Source organism: Castanea sativa, chromosome 1 (genome assembly GCF_040712315.1).
Source record: "Castanea sativa cultivar Marrone di Chiusa Pesio chromosome 1, ASM4071231v1".
Taxonomy (NCBI): Eukaryota; Viridiplantae; Streptophyta; class Magnoliopsida; order Fagales; family Fagaceae; genus Castanea; species Castanea sativa.
In genome coordinates this window covers 89,336,180-89,354,220 of record NC_134013.1, presented here as the reverse complement: position 1 = coordinate 89,354,220, position 18,041 = coordinate 89,336,180, and the positions used below count along the sequence as shown (strand labels likewise).

The 18,041-nt window shown below is 34.1% G+C and overlaps 2 protein-coding genes across 4 annotated transcripts; both read right to left on the bottom strand.

Moving 5' to 3' along the window:
* Positions 1-395: 395 nt before the first annotated feature.
* LOC142622655 (galactinol synthase 2-like) lies at positions 396-1,737 on the bottom strand. The gene is made up of 4 exons (XM_075796176.1): positions 1,432-1,737; positions 892-1,212; positions 654-788; positions 396-554 (listed from the first exon to the last, which is right to left on the bottom strand). The coding sequence occupies exons 1-4, from the start codon at positions 1,735-1,737 to the stop codon at positions 396-398; spliced, it is 921 nt and encodes a 306-aa protein (XP_075652291.1).
* An 8,751-nt stretch (positions 1,738-10,488) lies between these two features.
* LOC142606214 (uncharacterized) lies at positions 10,489-15,362 on the bottom strand. Of its 3 annotated transcripts, XM_075777603.1 has the most exons (6): positions 15,098-15,362; positions 14,815-15,021; positions 13,225-13,536; positions 12,181-12,342; positions 10,785-10,868; positions 10,489-10,697 (listed from the first exon to the last, which is right to left on the bottom strand). In XM_075777603.1, exons 1-6 carry the CDS (start codon positions 15,125-15,127, stop codon positions 10,590-10,592), a joined length of 903 nt encoding a protein of 300 aa, XP_075633718.1. In that variant the 5' UTR covers positions 15,128-15,362; the 3' UTR covers positions 10,489-10,589. The 3 variants fall into 3 exon arrangements, with proteins under 3 accessions (XP_075633718.1, XP_075633714.1, XP_075633725.1); XM_075777599.1 differs by having other exon boundaries at positions 10,489-10,868; XM_075777610.1 differs by lacking the exons at positions 10,489-10,697; positions 10,785-10,868 and adding an exon at positions 10,913-11,622.
* Positions 15,363-18,041: the final 2,679 nt, after the last annotated feature.

Genomic DNA, 18,041 nt, shown 5'->3' with positions numbered 1-18,041 from the left:
GTTTTTAATGGTTCTAAAACGTATAGTTTTCTTAAGGAATTAATTAAATTACTGATTTTGTTACATGACCTTTACTTCAAAAAAGAAATATTAATCAAGTTGCAAGGGTTAAGATTTAAAAAGATCTTCATTATGATAGCAAAGGATTAACCATAAAAATCATTACTAATTTCATAAAATTGAAAAAGACTGTCACATTAAACATATAGTAATTAATAACGAGATAATTCGGGAAAAATGGCTAATAAAAACGCATTGATATCCCACACTAATTATTTTTGCTATATCTTAGATAGCAATCTACCCTACTTGTCCCTCAAAAAAAAGGACAAGTGGTAGCACTTAACAATACTAAAACTAATTGCAACATAGGAAAAAAAATATTCTAAAGCTAGTCAAGCAGCCGATGGAGCATTCTTGTCATGATCAGCAATGATATTCTTATAATCCAAAGACTCATCCTCATAAATATCCCACCATTTTTTCACTAGTTTCTTGATATCTTCCCTCTGCATGTTTTCTTCTTTCCCAGTGTACCTCCAAGGCTTTGAACCCTTTATCGTAAACACAAGGAGACAAATTAATTATTAGTAAATAAAATTCTAATTAAGTATAAGATGCTATAATTGAAATTAACCAAAAGATTAACATACCGCAGCACAATAGTGGGCAACTTTTATTTCATCAAAGTTGAAATTTTCAGGGTGGCGCCACAGCATGGCTAAAACAAGGTTGTATATGGGAGGGATGGGCTTATAAATGTCCTTAAAGTACATGTTAAGGAAGTCCTACAAAAGATAACCCAAAATTTAGTATGTTTTTAGGTGAAACAAATTGAAAATATGGTAATGATATTATATAATATATAACCAAAAATTAAATTAAAATTACCTGCTCAGCAAATAAAGTAGGAGGGGTGACTTTGACAGTCTCCAAAATATCATGGTAAGTTGAAAGTTTTGGCTCATAGACAAACATGCCTGCATTGAAGTAAAGTGGAGGAGGTGAGCCCAACTCAACTGGCCACTGAACCCTCTCTGGGCACTGTTGGCAATAGCCAATGTTATGTTGAGTAGAATTGATCCATGTATTCTCACAAAAGCAATCCATCACAGCATAAAAGTATCCATCAGGCAAGTCAAACAGGTGATCAATATTGCCAAAAACTTGTATGTCACCATCCAAGTAGATCATCTTGTCATACTCCTCAAACTACATGCCAAATGCAAATAATCAAATCACTTATTAATTAAAGCATACAATATGTAGAAAAAAGAAGATATAATATAATTGGTAGAAACGAGTGCTTTGAAAGAAAAAATATAAAAACTTGGTAGTGTATTTTTAAAGTTTTAAATGTGGACGTCAATAAAAAAAAATGTATCTATCGCGCATAAAATCATGAACATATATTGTGTAGCAAAGATTTACCTCCCAAATACGAAGTTTTGAGTAGTTGATGACATAGTATGCCATGGCAAACTTAGCAGTGTGGTTCTCTGGAGGGCTTAAAGGTACAATCTCACGTAAAATACATCCCTGAGATTCAAGGATGCAACGGTGCTCCTCAGGCACATCTGGCAACATGGCCACCACAAGAGGATAGGCAGACTTGGCCTTTTTTAGGCCCTTAGCCAAACCAACCACACCTTTCACATAGTCTCCAGCACCAGCCAAAAAGGTCACATAGGCTCTCTTAGGGAAATTCACACTCTTGGTTGTTGCTTCAAGTGCCATTCTTGGGGTTGAAAGGAAGAGAAAGAAACAAGATTTTTAATGGAAGGGAAAGAACAAAGATCACAAAGGTCTAGCAAGATGGTTTTTGAAACATGGGGTTGTGGCTGTATATATAGGCAGTATGTGGTGGTGAAAAATGGTAATGTTTGATATTAGGGGAAACAAATTATTCTTATGTATCTTTTTTGCCAAAAATCATGGTACTGATCGATTTGGTTCAAAATATATACTTTATGGAAAATGTTAGAGTTACAAACTATTTTACAAAAATCAATTTTCACAAATTGCTAATTTGATGAATAGTTATTGATAAGTGAAAAAGTAATGTTAATAAAAATTAGTCATATCAACAATTTTGTAAAAATGTTATAAAATAGTTTTTGGTTGTAGGTTCCAGTTAGTTCTACTGGTAAAGTCTCTTATGGTTGTATAAGAGATCTGGGGTTCAATCCCTGTCTATACCAAAAACTGATTGGTGTCTTGGTCTGATAATAAATAACTATTATTGGTTAGAATTCTCACAAAAAAAAAAAAAAGTTTTTGGTTGTAACATTGCTCATATTTTATATAGAGTAATGTTACAGCCACAAACTATTTTACAAAATACTGATGTGGCTAATCTCTTATTGGTTTTATTTAGGCCCACCGTTAATATCACTTTTTTATTTACTAATAATCACTCACATAGTTTATAAAATTATTCTGTAACTATGTGAGTGATTATTGGTAAATAAGATACAATAATCACTCACATACTCGCAACTTATTTGTATCTCTAGCATTATTCTTTTATAAATGTGTGTTTATTTTTTCCCTCTCATTGTTGAAACTTGAAACTTGAAATATTGGTGATAAACGGTTCTGGTTGGATATAAGCCTTAATCAAGTGGGTCTAAATCAGTCAATAAAGCAAAAACGAATATTAAAAAAAGGAAAACAAAATGAATAGTTGAACGTATGCATTCGTGCACAAGATATCATGCATAATTCTTTTTTATTTAGCAAAAAAAAAAGACCCTAATATCATTCACTTCCATTTTTTTTGCCCTTGGAGTACAAATAAGTTGAATATGGAAATCATAACATTTTTCATTAAATCTCAAAATTTATTAGTGAGTAATCAATTCCAAAGTTTCTGAGATTTGCTATGCAAGCATTTAGCATATATTCCATATGCTAATTTTTATAAGGAATCACTTTTTAATGCAATCATCTATTTTATTTATTTATTTTTTTAAAAGGTAGTTGCGAGTAAAAACCGGGGTAAACTTATTGCATATTATTTCCATTAGGTTTTCAACGGTTTTCTTTTTCCACTTTATCTTAATTTATAGAATATTCTCCTATCATGTATTCTTTCTACATCTCTTGGGCAATACGTTTCACAGGTATGTTTGGCAACGAGAGTGAAAATATTAACACAAGCTTGAAGTTCATTAGCCAAAACCAATAAGTAATCAAACAAAATGATCACATCAATATTAACTATCGAATTATCTCATATATATATATATATATATATATAGGCTTTGATCGTGCTACTTTTTTGTAAAATCTAACCATACTATAACATTAAAAGAGTGGTTTCTATTTGTAACTTGCAATTTGAGTAATATTACTTACTTTTGCATAAGTCCATCACTGACAACACATTTTGTACACTAATTACAATACTTCCTATTAACGGTTGTAAAAAAAAAAAAAAAAAAAAAAAAAAAAGCCTCTAATTTTATTGACTTATAAATCCTCCTTTTCATGTTTCATAAATCTATTAAAGTAGATTCTTCTCCTTAGAAAAAAGCAAATAGCCAGAAATATCAATTGTAATTTAATGCCAGATGCTAGGAACCTGTTATTTGTGTGCTTGTGTGTGTTTTTATAAATTTAGAGGCTTGTTTGATAATTAACAAATTCTTTCGTCTCCCACTACTGCTGGGACCTTTTGCAGCTGAAGCTAAAGCCATGGAAGAAGCAGCTCACTTCGCTAGAGATATCGGACTATAGGATGTTATCTTCGAAACTGATTCATCAACCATCTCAGGTGCTCTCACTGGCTTATCCACAGCACTGGTTACAGTTGAGGACATCATTAGAGGCACTCACCACACCCTGCGTGACTTCCGAAGAACTCAGATACTGCATGTTAGGCAGCATGGCAATGTACCAGCACACACTTTGGCACAACACGCCAAAAGGATTGGCACTTTTGTTACTTGGTTAGAGGAAACCCTATCATGTATTGAAAACTCTGTATTTCAGGATGGTATGTGTAGGGATTTAGACCCCTATAAAAACTAGATGGTTTAACCTAATTAATTAACCAAGTGAATACTTAGGTTTATTATTCAAATCTAAATTAAAACAATAACATAATCATATCAATGTAAAGTGCGGAATATAAAAACACAAAGATATGATGACCCAGGAAAACCAAACTGGTAAAAAACCTGGAGAGGATTTAACCTAGCTATCCTCAAGGTAAACCTGAATCCACTATGAAAGAATCGAAGTGTACAATAGTGACTTAGACCACTAACATCCTATTGCTACCCACTAGTAGAACTTACTGACACGACCACGTGCAAGCTCCGAGACCACGAACTCCTTCTTTCTTGGATTCTCCAGCAAGTACAAGCACTCCTGCTTGTGTATCTTTAAGCTCTTATGGCAGCAACTAAATGATCATCAAACTCTCGGAGAAATCTCATTCTTAATAATCCCAAGCTTATGTGAAGGCAAGTACCTCTTAGATCTCACAAGGGATTCACACAAACAGCAATATGAGCAACAAGACTCTAGAGAGGTTTGGGCACAAAACCCTAGATACAAAAAGAGGCACACTCTTCTCTCTCTTAGAAGTCTTTAAAAACGTGCTTAGGGTTTCCTTTATATAGTGGGAGAAGTAGATCTGAAACCCTAATCCTAAATGGGCTTGAACTGTGTTTGGGCTGGCTTAAAATTTTGCAGAAAATTTCTGATGCACAATTCTTGATCGATCGAGTCTATTTTTTGATCGATCGAGCCGTGCAGAAATAAAACAGTAATTTCCTGCGACTACTCGATTCCAAACTTACATTAAACCAAATTTTGAGCAAGTCTAAACCTAGACTAAATGTTTTGATCATGGTTTGCCAATACAATACACATTGAAGTTTTAATACATTAATCCCTAAGGTCTTAGAATCAAACAATCTTCCCCTTTGGCAATCCGTGATAAAACACATCATAAACATGAAATGCTCAAAGTTACAAAAAGCCCAATCAGATTTAAAAAGCACTAAACTCAATTCAACCTAACTACTATCTATCAATTGCAAGTGTAGACAACAGCACTATTGAATCAACCTGTATATTCCTAAAACACTCAACAAATGCATAAACGCATGTGTGACAGAAAAACAGTAAAACAAAAAATATTCAAACTAACTCTCCCCCTAAGTTAGATACATCAAAAACAATTTCAACTCCCCCTAAACAAAACATTCTTGTATTTTCTACACATATTCCCACATTTAATTTAAATTTCCCCCTTTTTGTCACATATTGACAAAGAGAACTCAAACAAAGAGTAACAACTCAACAGAGAATAAGAGAAAATAGAGAATTGAGGGAACACAAAACAAGATAACTCTATAGAAAATAGAGACAACTCCTCTAATGAAGAGCAAATGTTAAAAATAAGTTTCCCCCTATAAAAATAGGAAAAACAAAACAAGTTTTGGGAAAAACAGTTTTGGGGAAAACATAGGAGGTGGGGAAAATAAAAAACACACAAACCTAACTTAAAAAAAAATTAAGTTGAGGATACACATGAAGAAAAATATTATCTCTTTCAATGAATGCAAACTTAACACTATGTGACCCATAAACAGTTGCATGAGTAGAGAAAATATTTGCACATTGATTATTCATCATATCTCTTAAGAAAAATATTTTCTATAGTTCACACATAAAAATAGCATATACTAGAATGTACAAAGTACTCAAAAATTAATCAATCAATTTTTAAATCAAGTTGAGTACCCAATTTAGTAAAGTGTATGCATAGTATGTATGAAAACAATGAGAGATATGATTGCAAAATTGCAAGATGGATACAAAAATCAATGCAATACATGTGAATCCTAAACACAAATGATGCATGGAAAAAAAATTTGGTCAAATGCTTAAAAACAGAAAATTTTTCAGTTTCGATCGATCGAGAATCGATCGAAGACCAATCGAGTCAGGCAGAACCTAACCAAAAATTTTAACACATTTTTGATCGGTCAAGAGACAGTTTCGATCGATCGAAAATCTGGAAAAGACAAATTTTTGAAAAACAGATCAGTTTAATGCAGAAACTCCTCAAAGCATAGTGTTTTACAAGTGAAATGCATGAGTATGAGCTTAAAAGTTTTTCAAAAACACTTAAATTCAATCCAGATATTCCATATTTTGCATCAAACACCATAAAACACATAATCTTGGATGACCAAACCAAATTTACACACAATATCATGTACCAAGTTTAACAAAGAGTAACTTGTGAAGTGTGTGCAACTAACAAAAGCTTGAGATACATGTGAGGTGATATGTGAATAGAAATCAAGCACAATTTCTACAAAATCCATCACATATAATTAAAAGAGATTATCCCTTAAAGAGTTACATCATATAACTCTCACATCTCTTAGAATGAAAGCTTGCAATCATGTAAGTTTCTTGATCTGCCTCATAATGTACACACAAATTTTATTTGATCAGAAACTTATTAAGGATTAGTCGGGATAATGTACACACCAATTTTAATTTATTGAAATTATTAAAGTCTAATAATGTACACACCAATTTTAGGCATTTAAACCGAGGCTACACCTTATGTTCTTTTTGTGCATGCGTTATACTTTCTCGAGCACAAAGTCATACGATATGCACTAAGGTGTTCATGATTGGCTAGTAAACAGTGGTAAGATGGTTATTTATGCCTTTCTTATTAAGATCAAGTCCGACAATCAAAGACATGTGACTTCAAGATGAAGACAAAGTGATCAAAAACTATAAACATCTTCCCACACAACATGCACTACAAAGCTCAAACTAGTAAAGTGCAATAGAATAATCTCATCCAAGCTAAACAAGGTACCTAAACAAGGTACATAAACAAGTTATGTAAAAATACTATGGCCAACCTTGATTACAAATTCATGATGTGCAATACAAAACTAAAAGAAAACATGTCTACAATTTATTGAAAGAATTAAATCAAGGACAAGTAAACAACACTCACCTTAGAGAATCTTTCTCACCCATATAGCACGAGTCTTCGGCTTTGTAGGTGAAAATCCATGTAAAGCAGAGTGTATTTGAGGGATTACACCAATCTTTTGAGAAAGACTAAAATCTTGCAAATTACTTGCACAAGCCAACAAGCTTAAATTTTTCAAAAGCATATGAAACAATTTATTTAGATTCATGGCAGGAGAAATATCATCACATATCCTAGATTGAAACATAGAATGTTTAAATTTCAATTTATGACAATTAGGACGAATGTGACCGGAGACACTACAAAAGTGACAAACAAGAACAAATTTAGGAACATCAGTATCCCTAACAGCAAATCTAGTCTCAAATTTTGGTTTTTGCCTCAACAAAGAACAATTTGGTCTAATATGACCGACAACACCACAAAGGTGACAAGTAGGCACAAAAACAGATTTTTTTTGCACACTAACAATAGGTTTAGACATAGGTTTAGAAACTTCAGCCTCTACATTAGGACTTTTACCTTTGTCTAACCTAGCAAAATGAACCTTTTCTTTATTATTCCTTTTGAAAGGAGGGATATAAACTTTCTCAGTTTTAGGCTTAAAAGAAACAAAAACAATTCTGTTATCAACAGCAGGCTTGGTACTAGTCAAATTTTCAAGTTTAGTTTAGACTCAAGTAACTCTTGTTCCAAGCTTTTCATCTTCTCATCTTGAGAGGAAATTGATTTCTCAAAAATTCATTCTTTTTATTAGATTCATCTAATCTAACAACCAATTCCTCTTTTTCAAGATTAGCCAATTTTATCTCTTCCTTGAATTTCTTAGCAATTTTCAAAGATTTCAATCATTTCTTATGGAGAGTTTCACAGGCATCAATAAAATCAACAGAAACAACAGTGTCCTTTTTATTCAAATCATCATAATCAAAAATAGAAAGACACTTCAAATTATCCATAATAACAGGGGTTAAGGATGAGCTCAGAGATCAAAAGATCTACAACAGAAGAGCTACCCGCTCTGATACCACTTGTAGGGATTTAGACCCCTGTAAAAACTAGATTGTTTAACCTAATTAATTAACTAAGTGAATACTTAGGTTTATTATTCAAATCTAGGTTAAAACAATAACATAATCATATCAATGTAAAGTGTGGAATATAAAAATATAAAGATATGATGACCCAGGAAAACCAAACTGGTAAAAAACCTGGGAAGGATTTAACCTAGCTATCCTCAAGGTAAACCTGAATCCACTATGAAAGAATCGAAGTGTACAATAACGACTTAGACCACTAACATCCTATTACTACCCACCAGTAGAACTTATTGACATAACCACGTGTAAGCTCCGAGACCACAGACTCCTTCTTTCTTGGATTCTCCAGCAAGTACAAGCACCCCCGCTTGTGTATCTTTAAGCTCTTATGGCAGCAATTGAATGATCATCAAGCTCTCGGAGAAATCTCCTTCTTGATAATCCCAAGCTTGTGTGAAGGCAAGCACCTCTCAGATCTCACAAGAGATTCACACAAACAGCAATATGAGCAATAAGACTCTAGAGAGATTTGGGCACAAAACCCTAGATACAAAAAGAGGCACACTCTTCTCTCTCTTAGAAGCCTTTAAAAACGTGCTTAGAGTTTCCTTTATATAGTGGGAGAAGTAGATCTGAAACCCTAATCCTAAATGGGCTTAAACTCTGTTTGGGTCGACTTAAAATTCTGCAGAAAATTCCTAATGCACGATTCTTGATCGGTCGAATCTATTCTTCAATCAATCGAGCCATGCAGAAATAAAACAATAATTTCCTGCAACTACTCGATTCCAAACTTACATTAAACCAAACTTTGAGCAAGTCTAAACCTAGACTAAATGTTTTGATCATGGTTTGCCAGCACAATGTACATTGAAGCTCTAATACATTAATCCCTAAGGTCTTAAAATCTAAGAGTATGTATCTTTCTACTTAATAAAATTCACGTATTCATAAAAAAAAATTCTTTGTCTCTTAAAAAAAGAATAACGCTTTGGTTAAGAGAGTAAGGTTTTAGAGGGCTAATGTAAAGTGTCCGAGGACCGAAGAGGATTGAATGCGAAGTATCACACTTGATCCCACCTGTAAAAGCGTATCCAGCCCGAGGACTTCATTGACCCTATAAGGGATGGAGATGCAAGATAGCGTTTTATGAGAGCCCAATTGGAAGGGAAGAGACCTGGGGAAGGGTCCAAGACAGTGGAAGGGAGCTTCCTGCTATAAGGGTATATCTTCCCCCTCCGCATTGAATACTCTGCAATAACCTTATTAGCTGCATTAATAAGGAAATGACACCTGAATAATAGTTTCACAGCTAGTAGTCCCTTCTACCACCTTTAGCAGAACTCTGATGAGGCCAATATCTTGAGGAAAGTCTTGAGGCATACAAGTGGAGGGTTAGGATGCAAGGAATGAGTATATATAAAAGAGGGGGGGGGGGGAACCTCCCAATAAAGGGGGATGATTTTGGAAGAAGAAGATAAACAAGAAAGTGAACAATGCATTGCTTGACTTAGAACTTGTTTCAATCATATATAAGAACTTAACCTCGGACCTGACCGAAGAGTGCTTTATTCTCAATTACAACGTGAATTATTTCCCTTTGTTACTTTAGGCTCTTCGGCCTTAGACCTAAACTTAGCTTAGAATTACACCAGAACTATCTTCCCTCTCTCTACATCTTTACCTTTTATTATTTGGCCTTGGTTTGAAGGACAAGACACTACTTTTCTTAGTAGGCTTGAGTCATCAATTTTCAAGTTCCTACATAGTATTGATAACTTATACTTGGAAGTATAAGGTGATATTTCTTTTTGAGATTAAATTCTATAAGGATGGGTTGTAAAACTCATATTTTGCATCATCCAATAAATTACTTTAAATTCAATACATCCTACAACACCTAATAACATTTCAATAAATTTCCAATTTGGTTAGATTTATATATGGGTATTAGAATCAATTGAGTGTGATTGTATTTATTCTTAAATATGTAATATGATGATATGACATGTTAAGATTAGAGGAGTAAAATATGAGTTTTACACCATGTCCTTATAGAATTTAATCTCTTTCTTTTTAACTGATTTATATTCTGAAAAATTACATTAAATAAACAAACAAATTCGAAGCGATGATCTTTAAAAGCCTTCCTTTACATTATTCACTTATATATATATATATATATATATATATATATATATATATATATATATATATTTTAATCCTAGACTTCTTTGGATCATCAATTTTTTTCCCTTTATCTCAAGGTGTAACATAAAATAAAATTTTTAAGACTAAAACGAAAATTATACAATCTAAGTTTTGATCAATTGTGATATTAGTCCCTCTAATAACTCTGCCAAAAAAAGTTTGTTCAACTGTTTTTACCTATAGTCCCAAATATACTCAAGGCCAAAGATTGCCTTATAACTATTTTTTTTTTAAATGATGAAAATAAACTGCTTTTACCTTAAATCAACTATGGATTGAAAATTTCAATTCCAGTCATAGGGGAATTATTTCATTGCAAAATACATGAAAAACGGAGTTTTAACTCCAAATGTCTAAACTGATAGAGACCCTTCCATGATAGTAACAGCTTTTCCTCGCAGTAGCACTTTTTGGTTTTGTTCATCGAGATGAATGTTTACTACTCCACTTCTAGCTGAAGCCTGAACAGAATCAACAATGTCAATTAATATGATGAAGAAAACAACTACAACGATGAGTTTGCATGCACTAAAGATAGGCAAGAATACCGCATATGCAACAAGATCACACTTCCCTAGCCTTTTGCTCCAGTACAATGCTAAGGCACAATTTGCACTCCCACAAACATGATCCTTGTAAGTGCACAATTGCACCTGGCCCCAAGAACAGTTACGGGCTCAGGCCCAATGAGCCTTAAACAATATGAATTTGTAGAGTGTGGGCTTGAAACCCAAGTTAGAAGTGTCTGAGGATTAAATGACAAGCCAAAGATTGCAAACACTTGAAAACAACAAGGAATATCGTAAATCAACCTGCTCAGACGTAAGCCGAGAGCTGTTCTTATATTATCTTTTTTTTTTTTTTTTTTTCTTTTAGATTACAAAAAAGGGAGCCCCCCATTCCTGTTCTAGGTTGCTCCTTAAATACTCCTCTTTTTTATACTTTGTACACGTGTTGCCCCAACTCCCCCTTAGCCTAGATATTTCTTTTCTCAGTGCCTTTGAATAGTAACCAGAAGTTTCCCTTCCACTGTTCAGGTGTCACTTCCCCATTAATGCGGCCAGGGTGGTAGGTGCAAGGTCTTTAATGTGGAGGTGGCAGCCTTTATCTTTGGTATTTCTCTAACATCGGTGCTTCTAGGACATTCAAGGGTTCACCCCCTTTAACCATTGGTCTTGACCGTATCATTCCTTAACCTTTACCATGAAGTCCCGGGTTCTCCGGTGTCCGTCCGAAGGGAAATTCACCCTCGGCTGGATCCTCGGATCCTCGGAGTATGGGCCGACCCGTAGTACTAACAAATTCTAAACCCAAGAGCAGGTCGGCTTTCCTTAGCATGGCCCAAAGGCCCACATCCCCATCAGGGTCTTTTTACTCCCCACAATCCTGAAAAGAAGTGAAATAGGTAAGAGGAAATTGCACTAGTTTCATTTCAATTCTAGACAATAACAAGAAGGGGAGGTTCTTTTTTCTCATTTTATTTCTGCATTCTAGTATCATCCAAGGTACAAAGTCATTATAAAAAAATTAGATACAAGAATTACTCAGCTATTCAACACATGAAGAAGCTTCCTTTAACATGGCGAAATTTGTTTGAGTAAAGGGTATTACTTAGGTTTGATAACATTCTATTCAACACAAAAGCCGTATTAAGCAAAGGGTATTACTTAGGTCTGATAACATCTCTCACTTTTTTGTTTTTGCAATCGAATAATATTAATCAATTCATTATGCGGGCTCTAATAAGTGCATTAAACTGTGTCAACCTTAAAAGTCCCTCACCATGACTTGTTGAATCATGTATCCAGAGGTGTTCAATGTTCATTCTAACATAATCAGAAACATGTTATTAATACAATATAAGAGACCAAACAGAGATTGATAATATATCAAGTTCTTGAATAACATTACATTGTTTGAGAGCAAATGCCAAACATATTTTACCTCATTGACCTGTAATTTTGGGATAAAGAATCGATAGTAATAGTCAAATCCAGAATCTAGGGGAGCAGGCCCTGAAATAATTATCCCCCTTCCAGGACATTTACATATCAAATCAAACTGTGGTTGAAGTTCTACGACAGTTTCTCCAGATGAGAGTATTACCTGCAAAACATGATAAGCTTTTTAATGAATGAAACAACCAAGTGCTAGTTCCAAAGTTATGGGATCGGTTATGAATCCTCAATAGACTAGTCAGGGTTTGATGAATTAGATATATTATTGAAATAAATAGAAATTTTCAATACAACTGAAACTTGCAGCTGAAGGGCTGCTACCACAGGAGCAGAATAAGCTTACAAAATGCAAATGCTTAAACATCAACTCCAAACATAAAAGGAGAAAAACCAACTAGACAACACATTACAGACCTTCAGCCATTCACTTTAACTATCACTTAGACCATGGGGACACCAGAACACAGAGAAATTCCCCATTTACTACATAAAGCTCTATTCAGAATGGAATTCATATACCCCCCCTCTAGCCTCAATTCTTGCTTTTACTTCTCTCTTAATGGATTGAATAATTCTTTATTCTGTCTCTAAACCCCACCATGAAGGATAGCATTTTGTTGCCAAATGTGATAGACAGCAGCTGCCAAGGCTAATTTACGTATCTCTGCTCTTATAGTTTTCCCATTCCAAGCTTTTCCTACCACAAAATCTTGTAATTAAGGTGCTTAAAAATATTCTAAAACCAGACAAAAAGATGCCATTTTTTCCATTAAGATTCACTTAGACACAAAACATTTAATAGACATACTACAACCGATTATACATTCAACCCAACAATTATGGCTGCAAATAAGAACGAGCCATGATTCCAATAGGTCAACAAATCATACACAAGTTAGTTCATATCATTCATTTTAAGTATATTTTATCGAAGATTTTTCAATGCATATACAACTACTATAGTTATGAACTTTGAAAGCTAAGTATGAAAGAAAAATTAAATCAAAGAGAAAATGTTAGGACACGTTACAATGAGATCATCTTCAGTTGCTGTTCTCTTTATATCAATCACAGAGGTACCATTCAGGGCTTTGGAAATGGGTGAAAGCTCAGCAGAGTTGAAATCAATGATTGGGATGGTAGGAAAATCCAATTCAATAAGAAAACTCTCTTGTGACTCATGATTCTGAATATTCGAACCATCAATTGTTTGTATATCTGCAACCTTTCTAGCAGTTAATGTTCCAGATTTTGTGACAAACTCAATGACATCACAATTCAACAAACTAGAAGTGAAGAGTGTATGTGCAGCAGCTAATGTAGCATGACCACATATCTTAACCTGCAAAAGGCCAGGTATCAATTACTCATTTGATCAATAATTCAATGCTAAAAGACTTACAAGTAAATAAATAATGGCAAGATGTTCAATTTTGAAAGAAAATAAGAAATCTTCCGTACATGTAAAAGTAATTAATACTTGTATGAAATTTAAGTGATAAACAATCTTAACTCAAACTCATTGTTAGAAATGGCAAGACATAGCTCTAAATACAATGTTGGAATAAGAAAAAAATTATGAAAGATTATAAAGAATTCAAGTGGTTCAGCTTGGAGGTGTAAGTTCATTACTATTTAGCTTTGTGTGTTACAAATGGACCGAATAAGCATTGGACTATTTACAGGTTAACCTTGAACTAACCTTAAGGTTATAGTACTATGGTTAGGATTAAGATTCCTAATACAATGAACTTGACAAGAATAGTACAATTTGGGGCCTTGATGTCACTAGCATTAATAATCGTATCACAATATAATGCCAAAAAGGAAATCCAATGTATTATTATTAACTAACTCTGATCAAGAATTCACTACCACTTAGTATATCATAAACGCCTGAATTAGCTAAAAGATTAAGACAAACACCAATTAGAACCCAAAGTACAGCACTAATTGTGTCATATCACTATAAACTGAAGCAAAACACATGCATGCAATTAGATTATAATATGATCAATGATGTTCATTTTTATAAGTAAACAAACAATCATAAATACAACAAGGTCAATCTAATCCTATAATTGAATCTAACTTCTTATTTTTTTATGGGAATTGAACCTAACTTTGATAATGCACTTAAAAGTTAAATCACATTCTAGTAAAATCATACTCCTTGACACAAAATTTAAAGGACAAAAAAAAGTATAATAAGCCATTTATCATCATTTAATCCTTATTCTAGCATTCTACCTCACTTGTGTGATCTAGACACCCTCTAAGAAGTGAGGCCAAACACAGGATTGTACAATACAATCTTTGAAGTGGATATATTTATTTATCATTCATCTTTGAAATGGCAACAATCTCATTCATCCGCACGTCAATATCATTACCATTTTCCAATTGTAAAACATGATCAACTACTACATGATCTAAAAGCAAATAGGAAGCACCCAATTTAAAATTTTTAACTATTATTCTCATGATCTAAACTTAAAATATAATAAGATGAACTAAGAACACCCACAAAGGCAAATATTAAAATTCAAAAGGTAGCACTTTGAAACATTTTTAAAATTCTGGTTTTTTTAAGAGTGGAAGTGAAATTAAGAAGTGAGACCTCAGCAACAGGAGTGAACCATCTGAGACGGAACCTAGGATTGGACGAGTCAAGAGAGTCGGACCCAGATAGCCGAGTCAAGTAACAAGTGTCGGGGATGTTGAACTCAGCTGCCACAGCTTGCAACCATTTCTCATCTCTCTCTTCCTCTAACAAACACACCGCTGCTGGGTTTCCCTTGAAAGCTGAGTCAGAGAACGCGTCCACCTGTACCCAAAACCCAACTCAGAATCCCATATATATATACATCACAGACATAACAGAGAGAGATAGAGAGAGGTACCACATAGTACTTCACAGGTAGCTTTGCCATTTTGCCGTGAGAGAGTGTTAGAAGCAGCGAAAATGTAGTTTGTTGTCAAAACATTTTCGTAGATCATGTTACAAGTATTTGTACTGTTGCATTGGTCAGCGCACATCAGCTGGTTGGTGAAGAGGTATCCTCCCTCGTACCCCACACGTGTGGGGCCACGTGAGGAGGAAGTTAACGCACATCGGATATAGTGAATTTTATAGGGTTTACGTGACCTGTGGTGGATCTCGTGCCTTATGTGTTATTGGGTTAAAACATGGGCTTGGGTGGATTTGGTTATGTATCAAAGAGACTCTTTTTTTACCTTTTGGGCCTTATCTAGATCTAGTGCTTTTATTTAGTTAAAGTGGTGCTGTCAAATGATTCTACACCATTGTTAATTTGTTACGGTGAATGATTGCTGCTTAAAAAAATAATGCATATGTGATCATGGATTTCTATTCATGTACTAAATTATATAAAGAGGCTCGAATCTTTTCCAAACGCATGTATTGCTTTCAAAATATTACTAACTATTCCTGTTACAATTTCATCCACTGATTGAAAATTTTCAAAATTAAAATTAATAAAATCCTATTTAAAATCAATTATGTCACAAGAAAGATTAAATAAATTAGTCATATTATCAATTGAAAAAGAAATGTTAGTGAATTTGAATGCAAAAACTTAATTAGTAATTTTGTCTCTCAAAAAGCGAGAAAAATAAATTTTAATTGAAAAAAATATATGAATTTATAATTAAAAATAATAAAAGGACCCGTTTAAAGTTTTTGCCTAGGGCCCCAAAATTCGTTGAGCCGGCTTGGATGTTACTTGTGCTTTGTGCAATGAGCCCCCAAAACCATAATTCATGTGCTTAAAAGTATTCCATATTAAAAAAAAAAAAAAATTTTGAGAAACGTATTCCATATTCTTTAATATGGAATTATGCTAAAATGTGAATCAAGGAATTTTATTCTTTGGAAAATTTTCCTTACCTTGGCTATTTGAAACATTTGGTTCCATAGAAACAAAGATGATTTTTAAAGTTGTGAAACTTGAGCTTGTTAGAGAAAGTAAAGCATATATTCGATCCCTTATAATATTTCTTTTGCACTGCTCTATCTCAAATGAGCAAGAATAAGCAAGTAGTTAGAGTGAGATGGACCAAACTTGAGAAATTTTGGTGCAAACTAAACTTAAGAAAGGTTGGTAGAAACTAAACATTGATGGCTCTTCATTAGGTACTACCAACCTATCTAGTGGTTGGGGTATTATCAACAACCATAGAGGCCTTTAGATTGCGGGTTTTACTTGATCTATAGGCGTGGCAATGCATAGTGAGTGTTACGATTCCAACAAAGGTTCTGGATATTGTTGCAAGTGCTTCTATGACTATCAATAAAACCCATACCTCCTTCATGGTTGTCAAGGTACACTACAAAAAAAAATGTTTATTACTACGAAAAAAATTGTTGCAATAATTTTAGAGTCATTGCAATAGTTTTTACAAGGTGTTGCAATAAAATTTGACATAATACGTTAGTGCTACAAAAAACTTCATTGCAATAAACTTTAAATATTTTAATGACAATTTTGACGTAATAATATATTTTTTGTTGCAATGAAAAATTTCTACTTCAAATATCTTGTAGCAATAGGCTATTATTTCACCATTTTTATTGTAATAAATTACAAATAATTGACAAAAATAATTTAGGTTAAGTTATTACAACGATATCTTTGTTGTATAGAATACCGGTCAAGCTCATCTTTTTTTTTTTTTTTTTTTTTTTCTTTCTTCTTTTTTAGTTCTGATTCTCTAATTCAATCCCTCCCCCTCTTTCCTCTCTCTCTCTCTCTCTCTTTTTAAGAGATTTTTTTTTTAATAGGGTTTTTGGGGTTTGTTATGGTTGTGTGGGTCGTGTGTGGGTCAGATGGTGGGTTTGGATGCTGTGGGTCATGTGGTGGGTTTGGAGGCGTGAAGCAGGTGGTGGATTTGGATGCCGTGGGTTAGGTGGTGGTTACGTGGTGGGTCATGTGGTGGAGGTTATGGGTCGTGTTATGGTGTGGGTTGATTTCAACAGGTATGATTTTGGTGGGCAACGGCGTGGTCAGTGGGTGTAGTGGCGTGGATCTGGTGGTGCAGCGATGGGGTCTAGGGGTGCATCGGCTTGGGCAGGTGGTTGCACAACTTGGGTCTCATGGGTTGGTGGAGCTCATTTTTTGTCTCTCTCACCTTTTTCTGTCTTTCCCTCTCCCCTTGAATCAAGACTCCGTGAATCTCATGGGTTGGTGGAGCTCATGGGTTTGATGTGGCAGATTAGGGTGGTGGTTGTGTTGTTGATGGTGGATCGGGGTGGTGGATTAGTGGGTAGTGATGGGAAAGTTTTGGATGTGTTGTAAAATTAGAGAGAGACAAAAAAATATTTTATTGTGAAGATATATTATTTTAATGTGTTGTATAAGACAATAAAAGTTGAGATGTTGGATGTATTGTAAAATGGTATTGTATAATTGATAAAGTAGGTTTTTGGGATGGTAAAATAGGATTGGATGGCATTCCCGGATGGGAATGCTCTAAGAACCCAAAATTAATTTCCTCCTAATGTTAAAACCATCATCGTCATCATTAAATCCATCTTCATCAAACCCATCCAACTCATTAACACGTGGTCTCCTAGCAGCCTTCATGACCCAATTTTGGTTATTAGCAAAAAAATCAAAAGCACCGAATCGACCTTTTGGTGACCCGTGCATTGCTGTTTTTCAAAGAGAAATCTCTTAAAAAAAAAAAAAAACTAGTATCTTCATCAAACCCATCCAACTTATTAACACGTGGCCCCCTAGCAGGAGGCGTTATATCCTATACCTGGCATATATGCCGGGTACAAGATATACAAAATCCCCTAGCAGCCTCATGACCCAATTTTGG

Bases quoted from the DNA above. Each gene is read 5' to 3' on its own strand.
- LOC142622655 (XM_075796176.1), bottom strand. From the start codon at position 1,737: ATGGCACTTGAAGCAACAACCAAGAGTGTGAATTTCCCTAAGAGAGCC. The intron at 1,213-1,431 runs GTAAATCTTTGC...TTTGGCATGTAG, and splicing joins CAAAACTTCGTATTTGGGAG to TTTGAGGAGTATGACAAGAT. The intron at 789-891 runs GTAATTTTAATT...TATCTTTTGTAG, and splicing joins CTACTTTATTTGCTGAGCAG to GACTTCCTTAACATGTACTT.
- LOC142606214 (XM_075777599.1), bottom strand. From the start codon at position 15,127: ATGGCAAAGCTACCTGTGAAGTACTATGTG. The intron at 15,022-15,097 runs GTACCTCTCTCT...TTTTGGGTACAG, and splicing joins TACCTGTGAAGTACTATGTG to GTGGACGCGTTCTCTGACTC. The intron at 12,343-13,224 runs GTAACGTGTCCT...CATGTTTTGCAG, and splicing joins CAACTGAAGATGATCTCATT to GTAATACTCTCATCTGGAGA.